Source organism: Aplosporella prunicola (assembly GCF_010093885.1).
Source record: "Aplosporella prunicola CBS 121167 unplaced genomic scaffold K452scaffold_12, whole genome shotgun sequence".
Classification (NCBI taxonomy): Eukaryota; Fungi; Ascomycota; class Dothideomycetes; order Botryosphaeriales; family Aplosporellaceae; genus Aplosporella; species Aplosporella prunicola.
Window position 1 is genome coordinate 310217 of NW_022983540.1, and position 15839 is coordinate 326055.

Below are 15839 nucleotides of genomic sequence, written 5' to 3' on the forward strand. Positions count from 1 at the left end.
TCTCTCTCTCTCTTTGTTTGTAGCATAACTACCTAGCGAGAAGGGCGACAGCAAACGGTGCGGCTGAGCGGTCCGCGCCGTCTCAGCAAAGTCCGCGCCGTCTCAGCAAAGTCCGCGCCCTGATCCACGCCCTCTTCCCCTTCGTCATAGCTGCAATGCACACAACTACCTCGGCGCTCTGCTCCCTACTCTTCCATTGATGTTTACTCTACGACCCAATCTCTCGCGACTTGCTTGTGGATACCTTAGAAGCGCCCTCCGCCCGTGTCGCGTTGCCGAAACCAGACATCACTCCACCATGCGCCTCAGCATCCCTCAACCGCTCCCCGAGCTCGTGGAGAGCAAGTTCACCGCCGCTGAAGCATCCAAGACACTCATCTTCTCTGCCACCGATGTCTGCGTGATCCGCACCACGGCTGGGATACCGGTGCGTAAGTAGCCGCCGCCGCCGCCGCCGCCGCCAACCCGGCACACCGCTCTCCTCCACGCGGCAGCCCGCAAATAGCCAAGACACCACACCCCACCACACCGCCGCTGACATGCCAACCGCAGTTCCAACTCCGCTACTGCCCCGCGCTGGCCAAGAAACCCAAGTCGCAGAATGATGACCCGCAATCCACGCCCAAGAAGAAGTTCGACCCGTTCGAGACGCCGCCGGAAGACCTCTTCATCGCCGACCTGCCGGGCCCCGACCCCGCCAACGCGTCGCACATCCTCGTTCTGAACAAGTACCCCGTCATCCGCGACCACGTCATTCTCGCGACGAAGCAGAACAAGCCGCAGACGCACTTGCTGGAGTCAGATGACCTGGCCGCGACGTACGCCGTGCTGCGGGAGTGGGACGAGCAGAAGACGAGCGCAACGGGCGCCGGCTCCAGCGCCGGTGGCCGTATGTTTGCCTTCTTCAATAGCGGAGAGCACTCTGGCGCCAGCCAGCCGCATCGGCACATACAATTTCTACCGGTAGAGCGCATGAGCGAGGGCGGGCAGACGGCAGGCTGGGACCTGCTGGTCGACCAGATTGTCGCTGCTGGCCAAGGTGCGTACCTGGTTTCGGAGCGGTCTGACATATCGCGCGGCTGCTAACATGGCGCAGACTCCAAAGACTCAAAAGACTTCCTCAATAACCCCGCACTTCCCTTCGCCCACTTCGCGTCCCGCCTCCCGCCGAACCCCTCCCCGGCTGAGCTCCACGCCGTCTACGCCTCTCTCTACACTCGCGCTCTCGAGTTCGTTAAGAAACACATTGCGTCAGCACCGCAGTCCGCGTCGTTTACGCTGCACTCTACCGAGAACGGCGACGCGGCCATCAGCTACAACATGGCGATGACAAGAGACGCGCTAGTCATTGCGCCCAGGAGAAGCGGCGGAGATGTGCTCAAGGGCTCTGATGGCGAGGAGCTTGAGATGGTGGAGCTCAATGGCACGATGCTGGGCGGCACGCTGATGGTCAAGGCGCAAGAGCAGTGGGATTTGCTGAGGAAGGATGAGAGAGTGCTCACGAGGCTTTTGGAGAGCGTGGGGCTGCCGTGGGGCAAGGGGGAGGGAGAGAAGCAATGAGTTAGAATGAAAGATGGCGCGTAGATAGGTGTGTAGATAGGTCAGGAAGGTAAATACAGCGATGAACTAGTGGTATGTCCGCTAAACAGTATTCATTGACTGCTCCAGCCTCGGCTTTCAGACTGTATCCGACTTTCCTTGAAGACTACGAACGTTGCACAATTGCTTTATTGGATACATACAAGGTCTCTTTTTGCTCTCTGCTTCCATCATCACTTTCGATCACCTTATTCAATTTCATCACCATGTCCATTCAACTCCATCAACCGTCAAATCTGACACGTCTCATATTGAATATCGACATTTCTCCACAAACCCCAAAAACGCTACAAACCCCCACGCAAGCCAAGACAGCATCAACAGACGCATCCACCAACCCCTCAACTCCCCGCGCATGACCAGACCCATCACGCACCGTCAGGCCGCTCAAAGCCGCGATCGCGATGCGCAGCAGTCAAGCGCGCGATCGGGCTCACACGCTCGCACTCACCTGCTGGCAAAGTCCAAGCCCAAGCCCAAGCCAATACCAAAACCAATACCAGCGAAGCCAGGATACAACACGGATACGCAGAGGGCAGCACACAGAAAGCGCAGGAGAAAGCGGGCCTGGAGGCGGAGAATCAATAGACGGTCTGATGAGAAAGCAGGCGGGCTAGGGCTCGCGGGGCATGGGAGATCTGCACATAATCAATCCGGTGCCGTCGATCGCCAGGTTGTTGCTGTTAGTGTTGTTATCTGTGCGCAATAGGCGGTCGCCCGGACGCCGGTCGCTGGTCTGTGGTCTGTGATCGACTGGGTGGATTAAAGAGGAGGCACGAGGGGGGATGTTGGATGCGGGAAGGATTGCGATGATGCGGATGACGGTGGTGGTGATGATGATGATGGACAGACAGCAGCGGTCGTTTTTTGCTGGTGCTCGTGCTGGCTTCGTCTCGTCTTCGTTGCCCGTTGCTCGCTCGTCGATCTTGAGGTCCCGCATGACTGTGGATGACTGCGCGCTTGCTTCATCAATTGATGCGAGAAAAATCCATCTCCATCATCCAACACATTTCCTTGCAGTCGGCCCATCCAGAAAAAAATAAAAAAACCACCACCACCACAAATCCCAGCCCCCAAACCCCCATATAGCAAAACCCCAGCCCCACGCACGCACGCACGCTGCACGCACTCAGCACGCACGCAAGCCCTGCGCCACTCCCTCTCGAGCCCCAAAAAAGCAAAAAATAAAGAAAGAAAAGACGGCCCCCAAACCTCCATACATAGGTATGTACCTAATGTACGGAGTAGGTCTTACACACACGCACACTTACACACACATACCTTGCACGCCTAGGTATCTACCATGTACCTACACATCACCCCTGCCCGACCCGCACGCCTGCTCGATGCCCGCAGCCTCGCAACAAACTACAAGACCGTACAAGCACCTAGCAACCACAGCCTCGCCCTCCTGGGCACATACTACCAAGCTACTAATCCCCCCACTTAGCTAAGCCAGCTACCTACGTGCCTACCTAGCGCGCGATCCCCACGCGCCCACACCCACACCCACGCCCGCTCCGTGCAGCACCACAAGCACACGCACCATCCCAACCCATCCCAATCCATCCCAAACCCAGCAACCCACCACCACCACCACCACCACCACCACCGTCACGATCAGCGCCATCCTTCCCAAACCCGCCCCGCCATGCCCCCAAGCCCCCAAAACGGAAAAAGATTAACGACCCTAAATTCAAAAAACAAAAAAGTAAAATAAAAAAATTAATGTGGCCCCTCCCCTCCCTCCCTCCCTCCCCAGTATGTACCCACCCCTGCCCCTCCCCTGCCCAAGCGCGCGTGTGTATGAGGCGTGCGTGTGAGGCGCAGACGCTGACGTCGATGTGAGATTACCTTTTTTCTTTCTCTTCCCTTCTTTTGCTGGTGGGTTTGTTCGTTTTCGAACTAGAGTAGGTACTGACTGAATACCAACAGCTCGTGCTCATGCTTGTGCCCGTGCTCATGCATGCACTTACTGAGCTATGTACAGCCTACAGCCTCCATAACATAAGATAAGTGGGTTAACGTGGCGGTCAATGATATGGACGGGCAGTGAGAGCCTGAGTCTGAGTCTGGTTGAGGAAGGGAGGGAGGGGGACTGAGTGATGAGGCTAGCTGGCTTCTTCTTGTGTGTCGTGTTTGCGAGCCTTGTTGTTTGTGCCCTGTATGTGTACCGTTTCCGTGCCTCGGGCGTACAGTAGGTGCCTTAGGTACAGCAAGTCGGACAAAGCGACAACCACAACCACAACCACAAAGACGGCGACAGGCAGATAGGTTCTCATCGTCAAAGACAAGCAGCAGCATCGCTCGTAGCAGCAGCAGCAGCAGCAGCGCACAAACACAATTCTTTTTCTACACCTAAACCATGAACCATGAACCATGACATCGGATTCATCATCGACGACAAAAAGAAATGAAAACAAAGAAACAAAGCAAAAAAACAAAACAAAAAAACGCCATCAAGATCTGATCGGATCTGCACATGATGTATGTGATCTGCGTAAATACCGCAAAAGACAGCTGCAGCTAGCAAGCAAACAAAGAAGAAAAGAAAAGGAAAAAGAAAAGGCTCGAATGCAGCGAACGCAATGGGTATCCCTCCAAGCAAGCAAGCAAGCAAGCAAAGCATCAAACAAACAAGCAAACAATCAAATCCGTCAATCCGTCATTCCATTATCCCAAGAAGCAGGCGCATGCACAACATCAAGCGCCCACGACGCCACCAAAAGCAGCAGCAGCGCCAGCACCACCAACGCCAACAACATTGTCCGCGCCCTCCAAGCACCACACACCCTTGTCCTCCTCAGGCATGGCATGCAGCGCCTCGGCGCGCTTCAGCGTCTGCACGTCCAGGTCAGTCACGTACTGTTTCCCGTCGCCGCCCGGCAGGCGCAGCCGCACCTCAAACGCCTGGTCCAGCATCATGTCGTCCTTCCACAGCCGCCGCTGCCCGTCGTACACGCACAGCACGCGCTTCTTCATCTTCATGCGCTCCGTGCTCGCGCCCCACGACACGGGGTAGTGCTTGCGCTTCTTGCGGGCCGACGCCGAGAGCGGCACCCCGCCGCGCGAGTACGTGAGCCCGGGCTTGCCGTGCCGCGACGATTTGGGCGGCGACGTGCTGTTGCTCTGGTCCGTGGAGCTTGATGAGCTCGACGAAGTGTTGTTGGTGTTGTTATTGTTGTTGCCACCCCCGGCGTGCTGCGCTGGGCCGACACCCCGGAGATGTGCTGATTGTCAATGCGAACCCATGTTGCGCTTCTTGCGTGGCCGGCAGCCATAAGTGTCGTCGTTGGCGTCGTCGTTGTCAATGTACTCGTCCTCGTCCTCGTCCTCGTCATACACGGCCGTCGTGTAGTCCGTGTCGTGCGGCAAGCAGTGCCTGTCCAGCGTGGCCTTGACATCCTTGTCATCCGCAACCGAAGACAGCAGCTTCTGGTTGATGGCTTCCGAGGGGTCTGCTTGCTGCACAACGCGCAGCACACAGTCGTCGAGATGCTCGTAAAACTCTTGCGCGTTGGCAAAGGTGACGGAGCAGGTGGAACAGGTACCAGCAGAGCTCTGCGTCGAAGCGAAGCCCTTCTTGGCGGACGAGGGAGACTTCTTGCGGCTATTGGGCGGCGTCTGCTCGACGCCGTGCACCGAAGTCAAGTGCCGCTTGAAGACGTCAGCCCGGTTGAAGCTCTTCTCCGCTGCGGAGCCAGAGCCTGGGCAGAAGCCACACACCATCGTGCCCTTGTAGTGGGTTAGCGTGTGGCGGTTCTTGTCATATTTGCGTGCGAAGCCCTTGAGGTGGTACTCGCAGCTCGCGATGGGGCACTTCTCGGGACGCTCCGTTTGGTGCGTCAACATGTGTGCCTTGAGGTCCTTGAAGACACGGCCACAGCCCTCGATGGGGCACAGGCCCTTCTCCTTGGTCTCCTCATCGAGCTCGAAACTGCCACTGCGCCGGCTGGTCTGGGACTGTCGCGAGTGGATCGAGGAAACAGAGGGTCGGCGAGCGGTGTTGTAGGCAGGGGGGTATAGTTGAGAGGAGTAACCGCCGACGCGGGGCGACTGGCTGCCAGAGCGCTTGAAGCCCCTTGAGCTGGAGATGCTGGAGATGTTGTTGCTGCGGCTCGAGCTGGTCGACGGTGCAGGTGACGGCGGCTGCTCAACGAAACTCTGGAAGTAGGGGGTGTTGAGGTTGTCGTATTGGATTGGTGATTGGAAAGGATTGATCAAAGTGGGGTCTGCCAAAAAGTACACGTTAGGAAAAGCGTCCATGTTGCTCGAGTATGTGAAATGCTTGAATGGAAGAGAGAGTGCGAGACACGTGGATAGGAAACTGAAGAGCAAGGAAACCGACAAGCTGATTCCGTTGGAGAAGAAGAAACGCCAGCGTTGATTCGCGAACACGTAGGGACACGAGAGATGACTAGGGACGATGACGGTTGCATGTTGACAGCTGAACCAGCTGACGTCCCGGTGGGGGCGGCGTTAGACGAGGCCTGGTTTGATGGAGCAGGATTGCGGCGCGGCCAATGGGAGCCTGCCCCGCGCCCTTGGCTGTGATAGGAAGGAGAAGCTGACGGCGGACTAAGCGCGGCCATGGCTGACGCGGGTGCCGTTGGGGTTTTGAAAAGATCGTCCTCCCGAAAGGGGCTAGACAGGCGTGGGGGTTTGGGTGCATTGCTGACACCCGGCGAATCCGTGGGCCGGTTTGGGGGAATGGAGTGTTGACTTGGACCGGAAGGATTGGAAGTGGATGCTTGAGAAAACGGGTTCGAAGTGGGGAAAGATGGATTGCGAGAAGACGAAGCTCGCGAATGCGAAAAAACATTGTGAGACTCACCAACACAACCAGTGGACATCTTTTCGTTCGCCGCGATGCCGTTGTATGTGAAAGCAGAGAAGGGCTCGCTCTCAAGAGCCAGGCCTTGGCCGAGCCCCTGACCCACGACGCTCCACGGCTCGAGGAATTGGTGGTTCATTGATGGCGATCCGACGGCCGAAGAAGAAGTGCTCTGTGCGGAGGCGGTGGACTCTGACACGGTAGAGAGCTGCGGCGGGCATTCGAAAGACTGTGCGCCAGATGCCGGCGATGCCAGAGGACTGAAGGGGAGGTGGTTTGCCTTGAACGTGTACATGGAAGACAGATCCTGTGACCTGGGGACGTGGGAGAAGGCGTGAAGCGAGGCGTGAGCATCATAGGTGGTGTAGGAGTATGAGGTCGTGGAAGGATAGTAAGACTCTTGCGAAGGGTAGAGGTCAAAGTCGTTGGAAGGCATGGTGGGCGGATAGTCGGAGTAGGGCAGCATTGCTGAGGAGGGGAGAGAAGGCGGGAGAGGTAGTGAGAGATATAGATGCCAAAAGCAGAGGCAGTTAGCATTGGCTGATCCTGCAGGAAGCGTGGGAGGGGCTGTAAGGCCTAAATATACTAAGTGGGCAGCGAAAAGTTAGGGCATCGTAGGAAAACCCGACAGCGTGGTACGGCGGCGGAAGGATCAACAGGCGGGTGAAGATGGCTGGCCGTGTATAGTGAACATTGGCAGCGGCGTTGGAGGCTGCGCAGAGATGCGGTGTGGCCGGGTAAGCGCCAGGGCCGCGGGAATGGGCGCCAGACCGCAAGCGGGAGGGAGAAGCGAGGCGAGCGCCCGAATCAGGAACGTGTCTGGGGGAGAGGGATGAGCGGTGCCGCCGCTTCGGCTTCAGCATTTCCCCAATCAGGCCGGCCACGAGCCCCCCGCGTACCTTGCACCACTTGCACACCGCGTGCCCCGTCCTCGCGGATAGGGCTGATGCCCTCCCGCCCTCCTAGCATTCCGACGCCCATGTCCCATGTAACGACTCCGACCCGCCGGTTATTGATCCTGCTTGCTTGTGCCCCCCGCCCCGCCAGATCTGGAGATTGCAGTGTGTCACAGCCACATCCAAGTCCACCGCCCAAAAATAGCCCCCCATTTTTCGCATGTACGTACTTACACCTGCCTGCATATCCACCGCCTCATCCTCACAATAGTAAGAGCCGCAGATGGCAGATGCCGTCATTGTCGTTTCAAGTTGTGTGGGTGAGAGTGAGAGCGAGAGAGCGTATCATGTCACTCACCCCACCACTCGCTGCCTGCGTCTGTCGTTGGTGCCTGACCGCTACCGCGCAACACGCAATAACGTAACTACCCGAGATAGGCAGCTGGCCTGTCTCAGGGCAATTGACCGTGCTTGCTTATTCCTGTGCCGTGCGAGAGTGTAACTTCATTGCCCCAGGCTCCTGCTTGGCATCTGTATTGCCTCACCCGCCCGCCGCCTCGCTTTCGCTTTGGCGTGCAATGGTTGGTTTAAGCTCGCCGGGGAGTCGTGGTGACGGGCCACGCCGCGCGCGACCCTCTGCAATCTATCTGCCGCCGTCAATCTCAGGGGGAGCCCACGTTCTTTCCGCGATCGTCCCATCCCCCCTCGCAGATCGATCTACACGGGCTGCTACCCGTAACCCACCCCACCCGCTGCTGCTGCTACTGCTACTGCTACTGCTACTGCTACTGCTACTGCTACTGCTACTGCTACTGCTACTGCTACTGCTACTGCTGCTGCTGTTGCCGCTGCCGCGCATTGCGTGCTGCCATGCCGGCGCCAACGGAGCAGCCCAACCCTGCCTTGATTGCGGCTCTGCTAAGACCCGCGTGTATCCTCTGCCAAACAACCCTCCGCCCCCGAAAATGAAGGATTCGGAAAAATCTCCGGCGTCGAAAGCCACCGTCACCACCACCATGGCCGTCATATGCATCCCCAACGCGAGCCGCACGGTCGCCCGACTGTCCGTGCCACGACGCAGGCCCGTCGCCCAGAGCGTACTGTGGGACAACGGCCGCCCACCCAACGTCGACGAGCCAACGTCCGAGTCAGAGCAGCAGCAGCAGCAGGAGGAGCAGGAGGCTGGCCTAACGGCCAGGCCCCTACGCCCCACCGGTCGAGAGGCGTCTCGCCGTGCCGCGGCCGAAAAGCAAAGCTGGTGGGAAAAAAAAGGGAAAAAAAAAAAAGGAAGCCGTTGGCAATGATCGCAAGACGGCTCCTGACAGCGCGAGCAGCCGTCTGCGCACGCGTATCTGCGGCAAGTCCCACGCGAGCGCAGGGCGCCAGATGCATGATGCGTCGATGGGAGTGATTTGCTTTGTCCCGCGGTCCAGGACATCGGGGCTGTGGAGAGCCTGCACGCCTCTTTGTTCTACCGACGCATCGAATGGTGGGAGATGTCTAGATGGGGGAGCCGTGTGTGTGAGGGAGCGGGTTTGAGAGGACAGGAGCTGTGGTGCGACCCAGTGAGAGTGAGTGGTTGATGATCGAGGGAGCGAGTCAGAGGTCCCGAGGTTGTGTGCGTGTGTGCGTGCGTGTGTGAGTGTAAAGTGTGTTGTGTTGGGCGCGCCTCGTCATCTCTCTCTCTCGGTCCTGGCACCAGACCAGGCATTCTCCGTCGGAGTGCCCGCAACCAAGGCCCGCGCCGGGTCCGCGCCACACCCACCCGCATTCCTCGCTATTCCTCCGCCCGCGCCCAAACGGGCAACGCGATCGGCCTCGCCTAGCCGCATCCCCGCATCGCATCCTCCCGCTTTGGGCACTGCTCGGCCGGTCCGTCGCTGGCGACGCTGGCACCGCGTGCGGACGTGCGTTCGTGCGTGCACACCAGCGAACGCCAGAAAAGCAGAGATTGGGAGAGCCAGACAGATACGAGTAGCTGCGGCGATGCCGTATGGTGGGGTGAGCCCCAAGCGCTTGCCTGCTTACGGCTTGCTTTTTTGTCTGAAAGCGTTTGCCTTGTTTTGCTGCCACTGACCTGTCTGCCTCACGGCCTCACTAGCTAGTACTGTACACTCGACTCTTCTCCTGCTGTCGCCGCTACTGCTGCTGCTACCGCTGCCATTGCTTGGTCCGGCACCCTCCGCGCTGCGCCATGCACCAGACGCCAAACGCCTGTTAGCCCAAATCAGGACCGGTCGGCGCCCAAAGCCCCCTCCCACCGTTGCGTCTAGGCCTAGGCCGCCAGGCCGCACAGGCTACTAGCAGCAGGAGGCAGTCGTTTTGCGGTAGGCCATTCCCACACGAGACAGCTGCGGCAGCAGGAGCGAGGGGGGGTTGTCGCTGCTAGTGCAGCGCCGTTCGGAATGGCCTGATGTTTGAGAGTGGTGTTGAGGTCCTGGAGAGGCCGTGGTTGTCACGAGGACATGGTGTGCGTGTGCGTCGACGGGGCGTTGATATTGGAAGTGAAATTGGGGCAGCTGGGGAGGAGCTTGAGGCAAGTCAGTATCCTTCTCTGTCCTGCGTCGGTTTGCTCTCTCCAATTTCCGGCCCCCGCCTCGCTCCCCACCCCTATTGCTCTCACGCCGATCCCTTGCATTCAGGGTCCACTCACCGCAATCCGCAATCCGCAATCCGCAATCCGCAATTCGTAGGAGCGTGGGATAATTTTCTACCAGCTCTCTCAGTCAGCGGCTTGTTCGCAAGAGAGCGCGTGCGGCGCTCGTTGCGCAAGCTAAGACTCGAAAGCTTGGGCTCAGACACATTGCGGTCCTGGCGGCCCTGCGGTCCAGGCCGCGAAGGTGCACGCGCACTTGCGACTTTCTAGTTTCCTTTTTTTTTTTTTTTTTCTAAAACCACCCATGTTTTGCACTGGGTTTTGCGCGCGCCATCAGGCAGACGGGCAGAATGCCGCGCAAAGTGAGGCAGCCAGAAATCAGAGGAGGGAAAGCAGCGGGCGAGCAGGGCGCACTGGACTCGACGCACCCTTGATGCAGCCGCAATCACTTGCTTCGCGCTCGCATGCACCCTAGTCGCCCAGCCTATAGAACTCACCATCGCGCAGGCTTGACAATCACAGAGAGGGCAAGTGCCGAGTCGCCGACTCCCGAATCTGTCAACACCAGCTCACGCGCCGCTCCATACTAGGCAAGCCGACGCAGCCACGCCCATGAAGTCTGCACCGAAAAGGTAGGCATGAAAGTAAGGGTATGCGTTGGCAGTCGTCAATCATTGAAGACGGTGATGAAAAACCTGGCATGTACCCAGCACCCAGCACCCAGAGTTGCAGCAGGGCGGCAATCCGGCGTGGCCGCGCAGCTGCGACTAACGAACCCGAGCCCGGAGCAGTTGAAGATCCGCAGATCGCATCATGCAGGCCCGAACAGATTGGGACCGCGGCCGGCCGGATCGAGGCGCACACCGAACGAGAGCGCGGAGGGCGGGGGGGGAGGATTTGCAGATGCAGATGCAAATGCAGGAAAGATGCAAGACGTACGCAGACGCCTCGGATGATGAAAGTGATGTGACTTGACTCGCCTTTGGTGTGGCGCGTGGGGGTTGCAGTGAGAAGGGGGCACGCGCTCGCTCACTGCGACAGGGTGCGGGAAGCGAGGGGATGCGAGGGGCAGCGAGCGAGGCGGGCGGGATGGCGAGAAGCTGCAAAAAAAGCTACAGGGAACGAAAAAGGAGAGACGACGACGGAGAGAATCGAAACGTGGGGTCTCGCCTCTGGACGCCTGAACGACCTTCGTTGGTAGGCCTTGCCGCCAAATCTGTGGTGTCTCTGGGCCGGGACCTTGGGCCCGTCTTTTTCCCTTCTCTTCTTTTTTTATTTTTATTTTTTATCTTTTTGGTTTCTTTCTTCTGACGCATGTGCCTACCCGTTGCACGCCTTCGCCCGTCCCGACTGGACGGATCTTGGGTGTGTTTATTTTGGATCGGGACCGAAAACCTGCCAGTCTAAGGTAGGAGCATGCTGTAGCGCGTGAGACTGCACGTGAAGGTTGTTGTTGCTGCTGCTGCTGCGCGGGCCCTGTTTGCGTGCTGCAGCAACAGACAGGCTGGCAGGCCGGCAGGCAGGGCAGGACAAGGCAGGGCAGGACAAGGCAGGGCAGGGCAGGGGGTGCTGAGGAAGTCGCTTGACAAAGATGGGAGATGTGGGAGATGATGAGCGTGCGCGCGAACTCCTTGCTGCTTGCTGATGCAGCCCCCGGAGCAAACACCATCCTACTGCAGTAAAGCGCGCGAACATGACAGATTGACCGGCGCGGGCGGCGGCGCGCGCGCGAGCGCGAGGACCGCTTGGAATTCCACAACACACTAGCACACACACACACACACATACACACCTCGAGCTCGGCCGAGAGAACGAGTGTGTGGTTGTGTGTCGCGCATTCCTAACACCTTCCATCGCGCTCGTTACTCAACCTTAGGCAAAGAGAGGAAGTAAGTCCGTCCCTGCCTCGCCGTGGTGACCCAGCGCTCGAGCACTTTTGCGCAAAGAACCAAGGCAGCCGTCGAGACAGCAAGCGAGCCACCCCAGCACATGCCCCATGCGGACTACAGGCAAGCAGGTCGAAGGGGGCGACGATAGCGCGTTGTGCGACCCCCCCATCGCATCCTCGCGCGCGAGACGTAGGTGCCATGTCAGCATCGCCGAAGTAAATTATCTGACCTCCACGCGCGCCCCCGCGGCTGGCCAATCGGAAGCCTGCGCGCCGAACTCCCCTTCTGCCCTTCCCCCCTTGGCCCTGATGACGGGCATGACACAGCGGCAGCAGGGGCAGCGGATAGGTTGGCGGCGGACAAGCGGGCGGTACCCTCCTAACTTCCGCGGCTTACTTGCCTGCTCACCACCACCACCATTACCACTATCATCATCCACCGGTCAGGAGTGGTAGGCTGTCAGTCTGTTGTTGGTGTTTGCGCGTGTGCGTCTGCCTGTCTGTCTGCCTGCTTGTCCGCCTGTCTTCCTTCCAGGCACCAGGAACCGCCGAACAGGTTGGCAGGCTGACTGATACACAGACAACGTAAGCTGGTGTAGCCCGCCCCCCGACGAGAAGACGCGGGTATTGGCCCTGTCTCGTTCTGGCAGTCCTCGTGTTGGTCAAGTCATGCATCCATCCCTTGCGGACGAAGAGGATGGGCAGGTAGTAGCATAATTCGAGGACGAAGGTGGCAGGGGCTGCATGAATGATTATGATGGGGTTGATTCAGTGGAGGCAAACGAACGACGAGGACGACAAGGAGAGATTACAGGGTATACGGGATGCGGATTGGAGGTTGGAGGTTGCAGGAGGCTGAGGCGGATGGCACTGCAAAGCTCCTTGAATGGTCATCGGGTAAGTCACTCTGCCGCCATCAAACCTCCGACGTGTGCATGCCCAGACTGCACAGGCGACAATGACATGTCCTAGAATAGCAATGACCGGCAAAGGCTCGGGTGCAGGCTCAGTTGTGCGAGAGGGCGAGAAAGAGAGAGAGAGAGAGAAAGGAGTATCGAGAAGCCTCCTCTCTGAATCTGCCCGTCTTCGCGCGCTCTGTCTCTGCTTGCCTTTCTTACACGTTAGCAATCTCCTCTCTCCATCCCCACCCACCGGGCGCCTCTGCTTCGAGCATTCGCATCCCGGATGCTTCGCATATCCTGATGACAATCTCGCGTACGGCTCTGACCTCGTCGGCCGTGGCGCCGTTGTTCAACGCGCCTCTGAGATGCCCCTTCAACTGAGGATTGACCTATGTTTCGTATGATCAGCCACGCGACGCCCTTCCCGGACTCCAAGTTCTCCTCCCCCTCAATCCACTCCGATAGGTAAAAGCATATACGCACATCCTGCGGTATCAGTGCGGCAACCAACACGAAGCTGCTGTCCCGCGCGTCAAGCACCCTCTCGTTGCTGAGTAGATACCCATACACCAGCCTGCCCGTCAGCCCCAGATCCTCCGTGCCGGACCGATCCATCTGACCCATCACCCGACGGGCCACCTTGCCGTACACGCGCTCGAAGTACCGCTGCCCCCGGCCTAGGATCTCCGTAGGCGGGGTGTCGTACATCTCGGCGCGGCGCTGGGTGGGCGACGGCGCGCCGGCTTCATCGAGCAAGTACTCCGGTGTCATCGCCTTGAGCGCCAGCAGCGCATTGATGGCCTGCGGTGGTGCGGTATGCCGTGGTCAGTGGCCGCGTGTGCGTGTGTGTCTGTGGGTGTGGCGCGCATGCGTGCGCGCAGCGTACCTTGGGCACACCCAGCACGGCGGCCGACTTCACCAGCCCCTCTCTCATGCGCCGGGCAATGCGCAGCTGCTCGGCGGCATCTTCGGCGACGGCGGCGGTGGTGGTGGTGGCTGAGCGCTCGTGACGCTCTGGCGCTGCAGTGGGTGTGGGCGCAGAAGTGGTCGTGGGTGCCTCGGCGCCGTTTTCGAGCGCGTAGGCCAGGACCTTGGGGACTTCGTCAGGCCGGTTTAGCGCGGATAGTGTCACGCCCGTCACATAGTACCACACGTGTCGGGGCAGATGCGGTTGGCTGCGGATGGAGTGGACGAGAGCCGGCGTGAGGATGGTTGGGAGGTTGAGAGGGGGCATCTCGTCTTGCGTGGTTTTGCGGAGAGTTTGCGGGGATGCGCGGGCAGGCAACTTGAGACGACGCGATTCGTGACGTACCTAGCGCGGAAGTATAGATATGCACGTGTGCCATATATCAAATATCATTGAGGACAAGGCGACTGTGCAGAGTTTTGATTGACTTTCTAGGTGAAGACCTTTCTATCTACTGCGTATGCACATTGACGGCCCCGCTGTCTCAAACGGTCCTCGATGCACACACAAACTATGTAGGAAATTGGGGCCTTCATCAGACCAGCTCGCTGGAATTCCATCCTCCCGTCGAAGCAGTGAGCTAGATGGTTCCTGCATAACCAATTAAGAAGCGTGCGCGTGGAAGCTCCAAGCAACACTCTGTCCAAGCCAACGCCACGCTCCCTATGCAGTATCCCTAAAACCCCTATGCCCATGCATCATTGCCGCGGCCAAACAAATGTACAGTGGTATCCGCGCGTTCAGGTTGCCTTGCCGGAGTCGAAGGCGCTGACTTGCTTCCGCAATTGGACCCAGAAGTCCTGGCCATTGGCCATGGTGTTTGCTAAAGTTTTGTCAGCGTGGACAGCAAGACTTGGACAGAAATCTGCGTACGCTTGCTACCCCAAACACCACCGCTACGCATGGTCACGTCGCCCTGAGGCTTGTAGAGCACTGACTTGCCATCGCCTTTAACACGGTGTCAGTGCCATCTGCCCTCATGTTGACCCATGGCCAAGCCTGAGGAAAACATACCTGAGCCGACCTTGTTCGCATCCTGGTACCCTGTATCAAGCCCCGAATCAGCACTGTAGTTTTCGCTTCAGGAGCGGCAACGGGGTTCGCCCTCCCAAGCTTCCAAGCCGCCAACAAGAAGTACCAACATTTCTTCAAGGTGTACTTTGCTTCCTTGGAGTTGAAACCTTTGACAGGAATGTGCTCCTCTTGGTATCCCTGCGGGCCAGCCGGAGGTGCGCTCGCTCTCTGTCCGGCACCACCTTGCCCACCACCTCTGCCCTTCTGGCCCCACGCATTGCCGGAATAATTGGACATGCCCTGGTCCTGCTTCGAGGTCGGCGTGTTGTAGCCACTGGCGCCGGCAGACCGGTCGCGTGAGTGCGGGCCGCGCTGCTGGTTGTTCGGGCGCTGGGGCGACTGGCGCCGCCATCTGCGGTGTGGCATTAGTGAGCAGAACAGTCGCGAGGGTGAGGAGCATGGCTTACGCGGCGTTTTGCGCGCTCATCCTGGATGGAGAAGGGCGCAGGGCTGGTCCGCGGTGCGTAGGGGCGAGTGTTTTGCGGAGAGCGGACTGCGACAGCTCGGCGTCTGAGCGGACCCTTGTTCGCAACTTCGTCATGCCCGCGACAACCTCCGACCTAACACACCAGCCAACCCCATCGTACCGGGTAACATCACATCAGCACATCGACAATAATGATATATATTTGATTCGCATGGCCCTCGCGACATGTCTGTCTTGAACTGGCAATCTGATATCGCGTTGGCTGGCCTATAATTAATCCTAGTACTGGTTTGACCAATTGCTACCACCTAACCTGACAAAGATGTGCTCAAGCTGAGAGAACATGCTAATTCTAAACTACCTAAAGATTGTTTCAACTCATGGCGGGGGGTAGGGTATTCATTCGGTCCTGCGACTCGCGTTCTTTCAGACCGAATGCAGCTTGCTCATCCCATCCTCAATGCGACTCTTCAAGGCCGTCAAAAACTAATCTCTCTTTCAAAAAGTCACCACAACATTGGCGCGTTGCCATCTCGTCGATGTGTTTTTCCTTTCCATACGTCTTGAGACCCTATTTTTCTATTTGTCTTTACCATTCATTTTCGATGTCATGTTGGTCTCTTACTATATTTTCGAGCGTCTAAAAATTGCCTGTC

At 58.4% G+C, this 15839-nt stretch overlaps 8 protein-coding genes across 8 annotated transcripts; 2 read left to right on the top strand and 6 right to left on the bottom strand.

Moving 5' to 3' along the window:
• Nucleotides 1–298: 298 nt before the first annotated feature.
• Nucleotides 299–1560, top strand: K452DRAFT_308430 (uncharacterized protein; the record flags this gene model as incomplete). The annotated part of the gene is made up of 3 exons (XM_033543155.1): nucleotides 299–427; nucleotides 553–1039; nucleotides 1097–1560. 3 exons carry the CDS (start codon nucleotides 299–301, stop codon nucleotides 1558–1560), a joined length of 1080 nt encoding a protein of 359 aa, XP_033397739.1.
• A 2081-nt stretch (nucleotides 1561–3641) lies between these two features.
• On the bottom strand, nucleotides 3642–3970 carry K452DRAFT_287223 (uncharacterized protein). Its single transcript, XM_033540434.1, has one exon. It carries the CDS (start codon nucleotides 3879–3881, stop codon nucleotides 3711–3713), a length of 171 nt encoding a protein of 56 aa, XP_033397740.1. The 5' UTR covers nucleotides 3882–3970; the 3' UTR covers nucleotides 3642–3710.
• Nucleotides 3971–4058: 88 nt separating this feature from the next.
• Nucleotides 4059–6899, bottom strand: K452DRAFT_326578 (uncharacterized protein; the record flags this gene model as incomplete). The annotated part of the gene is made up of 4 exons (XM_033544854.1): nucleotides 4059–4075; nucleotides 4392–4750; nucleotides 4844–5831; nucleotides 6434–6899. 4 exons carry the CDS (start codon nucleotides 6897–6899, stop codon nucleotides 4059–4061), a joined length of 1830 nt encoding a protein of 609 aa, XP_033397741.1.
• Nucleotides 6900–7132: 233 nt separating this feature from the next.
• Nucleotides 7133–7863, top strand: K452DRAFT_24965 (uncharacterized protein). The gene has a single exon (XM_033538143.1). It carries the CDS (start codon nucleotides 7266–7268, stop codon nucleotides 7752–7754), a length of 489 nt encoding a protein of 162 aa, XP_033397742.1. The 5' UTR covers nucleotides 7133–7265; the 3' UTR covers nucleotides 7755–7863.
• On the bottom strand, nucleotides 7793–8615 carry K452DRAFT_287224 (uncharacterized protein). The gene has a single exon (XM_033540435.1). The coding sequence runs from the start codon at nucleotides 8186–8188 to the stop codon at nucleotides 7973–7975; it is 216 nt and encodes a 71-aa protein (XP_033397743.1). The 5' UTR covers nucleotides 8189–8615; the 3' UTR covers nucleotides 7793–7972.
• Nucleotides 8616–11042: 2427 nt separating this feature from the next.
• On the bottom strand, nucleotides 11043–11715 carry K452DRAFT_287226 (uncharacterized protein). Its single transcript, XM_033540436.1, has one exon. The coding sequence runs from the start codon at nucleotides 11618–11620 to the stop codon at nucleotides 11297–11299; it is 324 nt and encodes a 107-aa protein (XP_033397744.1). The 5' UTR covers nucleotides 11621–11715; the 3' UTR covers nucleotides 11043–11296.
• Nucleotides 11716–12644: 929 nt separating this feature from the next.
• Nucleotides 12645–13973, bottom strand: K452DRAFT_287230 (uncharacterized protein). The gene is made up of 3 exons (XM_033540437.1): nucleotides 13602–13973; nucleotides 13199–13516; nucleotides 12645–13104 (listed from the first exon to the last, which is right to left on the bottom strand). The coding sequence occupies exons 1-3, from the start codon at nucleotides 13947–13949 to the stop codon at nucleotides 12928–12930; spliced, it is 843 nt and encodes a 280-aa protein (XP_033397745.1). The 5' UTR covers nucleotides 13950–13973; the 3' UTR covers nucleotides 12645–12927.
• A 113-nt stretch (nucleotides 13974–14086) lies between these two features.
• Nucleotides 14087–15248, bottom strand: K452DRAFT_318353 (uncharacterized protein). Its single transcript, XM_033544149.1, has 5 exons — nucleotides 15164–15248; nucleotides 14825–15108; nucleotides 14697–14726; nucleotides 14556–14630; nucleotides 14087–14505 (listed from the first exon to the last, which is right to left on the bottom strand). Exons 1-5 carry the CDS (start codon nucleotides 15181–15183, stop codon nucleotides 14423–14425), a joined length of 492 nt encoding a protein of 163 aa, XP_033397746.1. The 5' UTR covers nucleotides 15184–15248; the 3' UTR covers nucleotides 14087–14422.
• Between the last annotated feature and the right edge of the window lie 591 nt (nucleotides 15249–15839).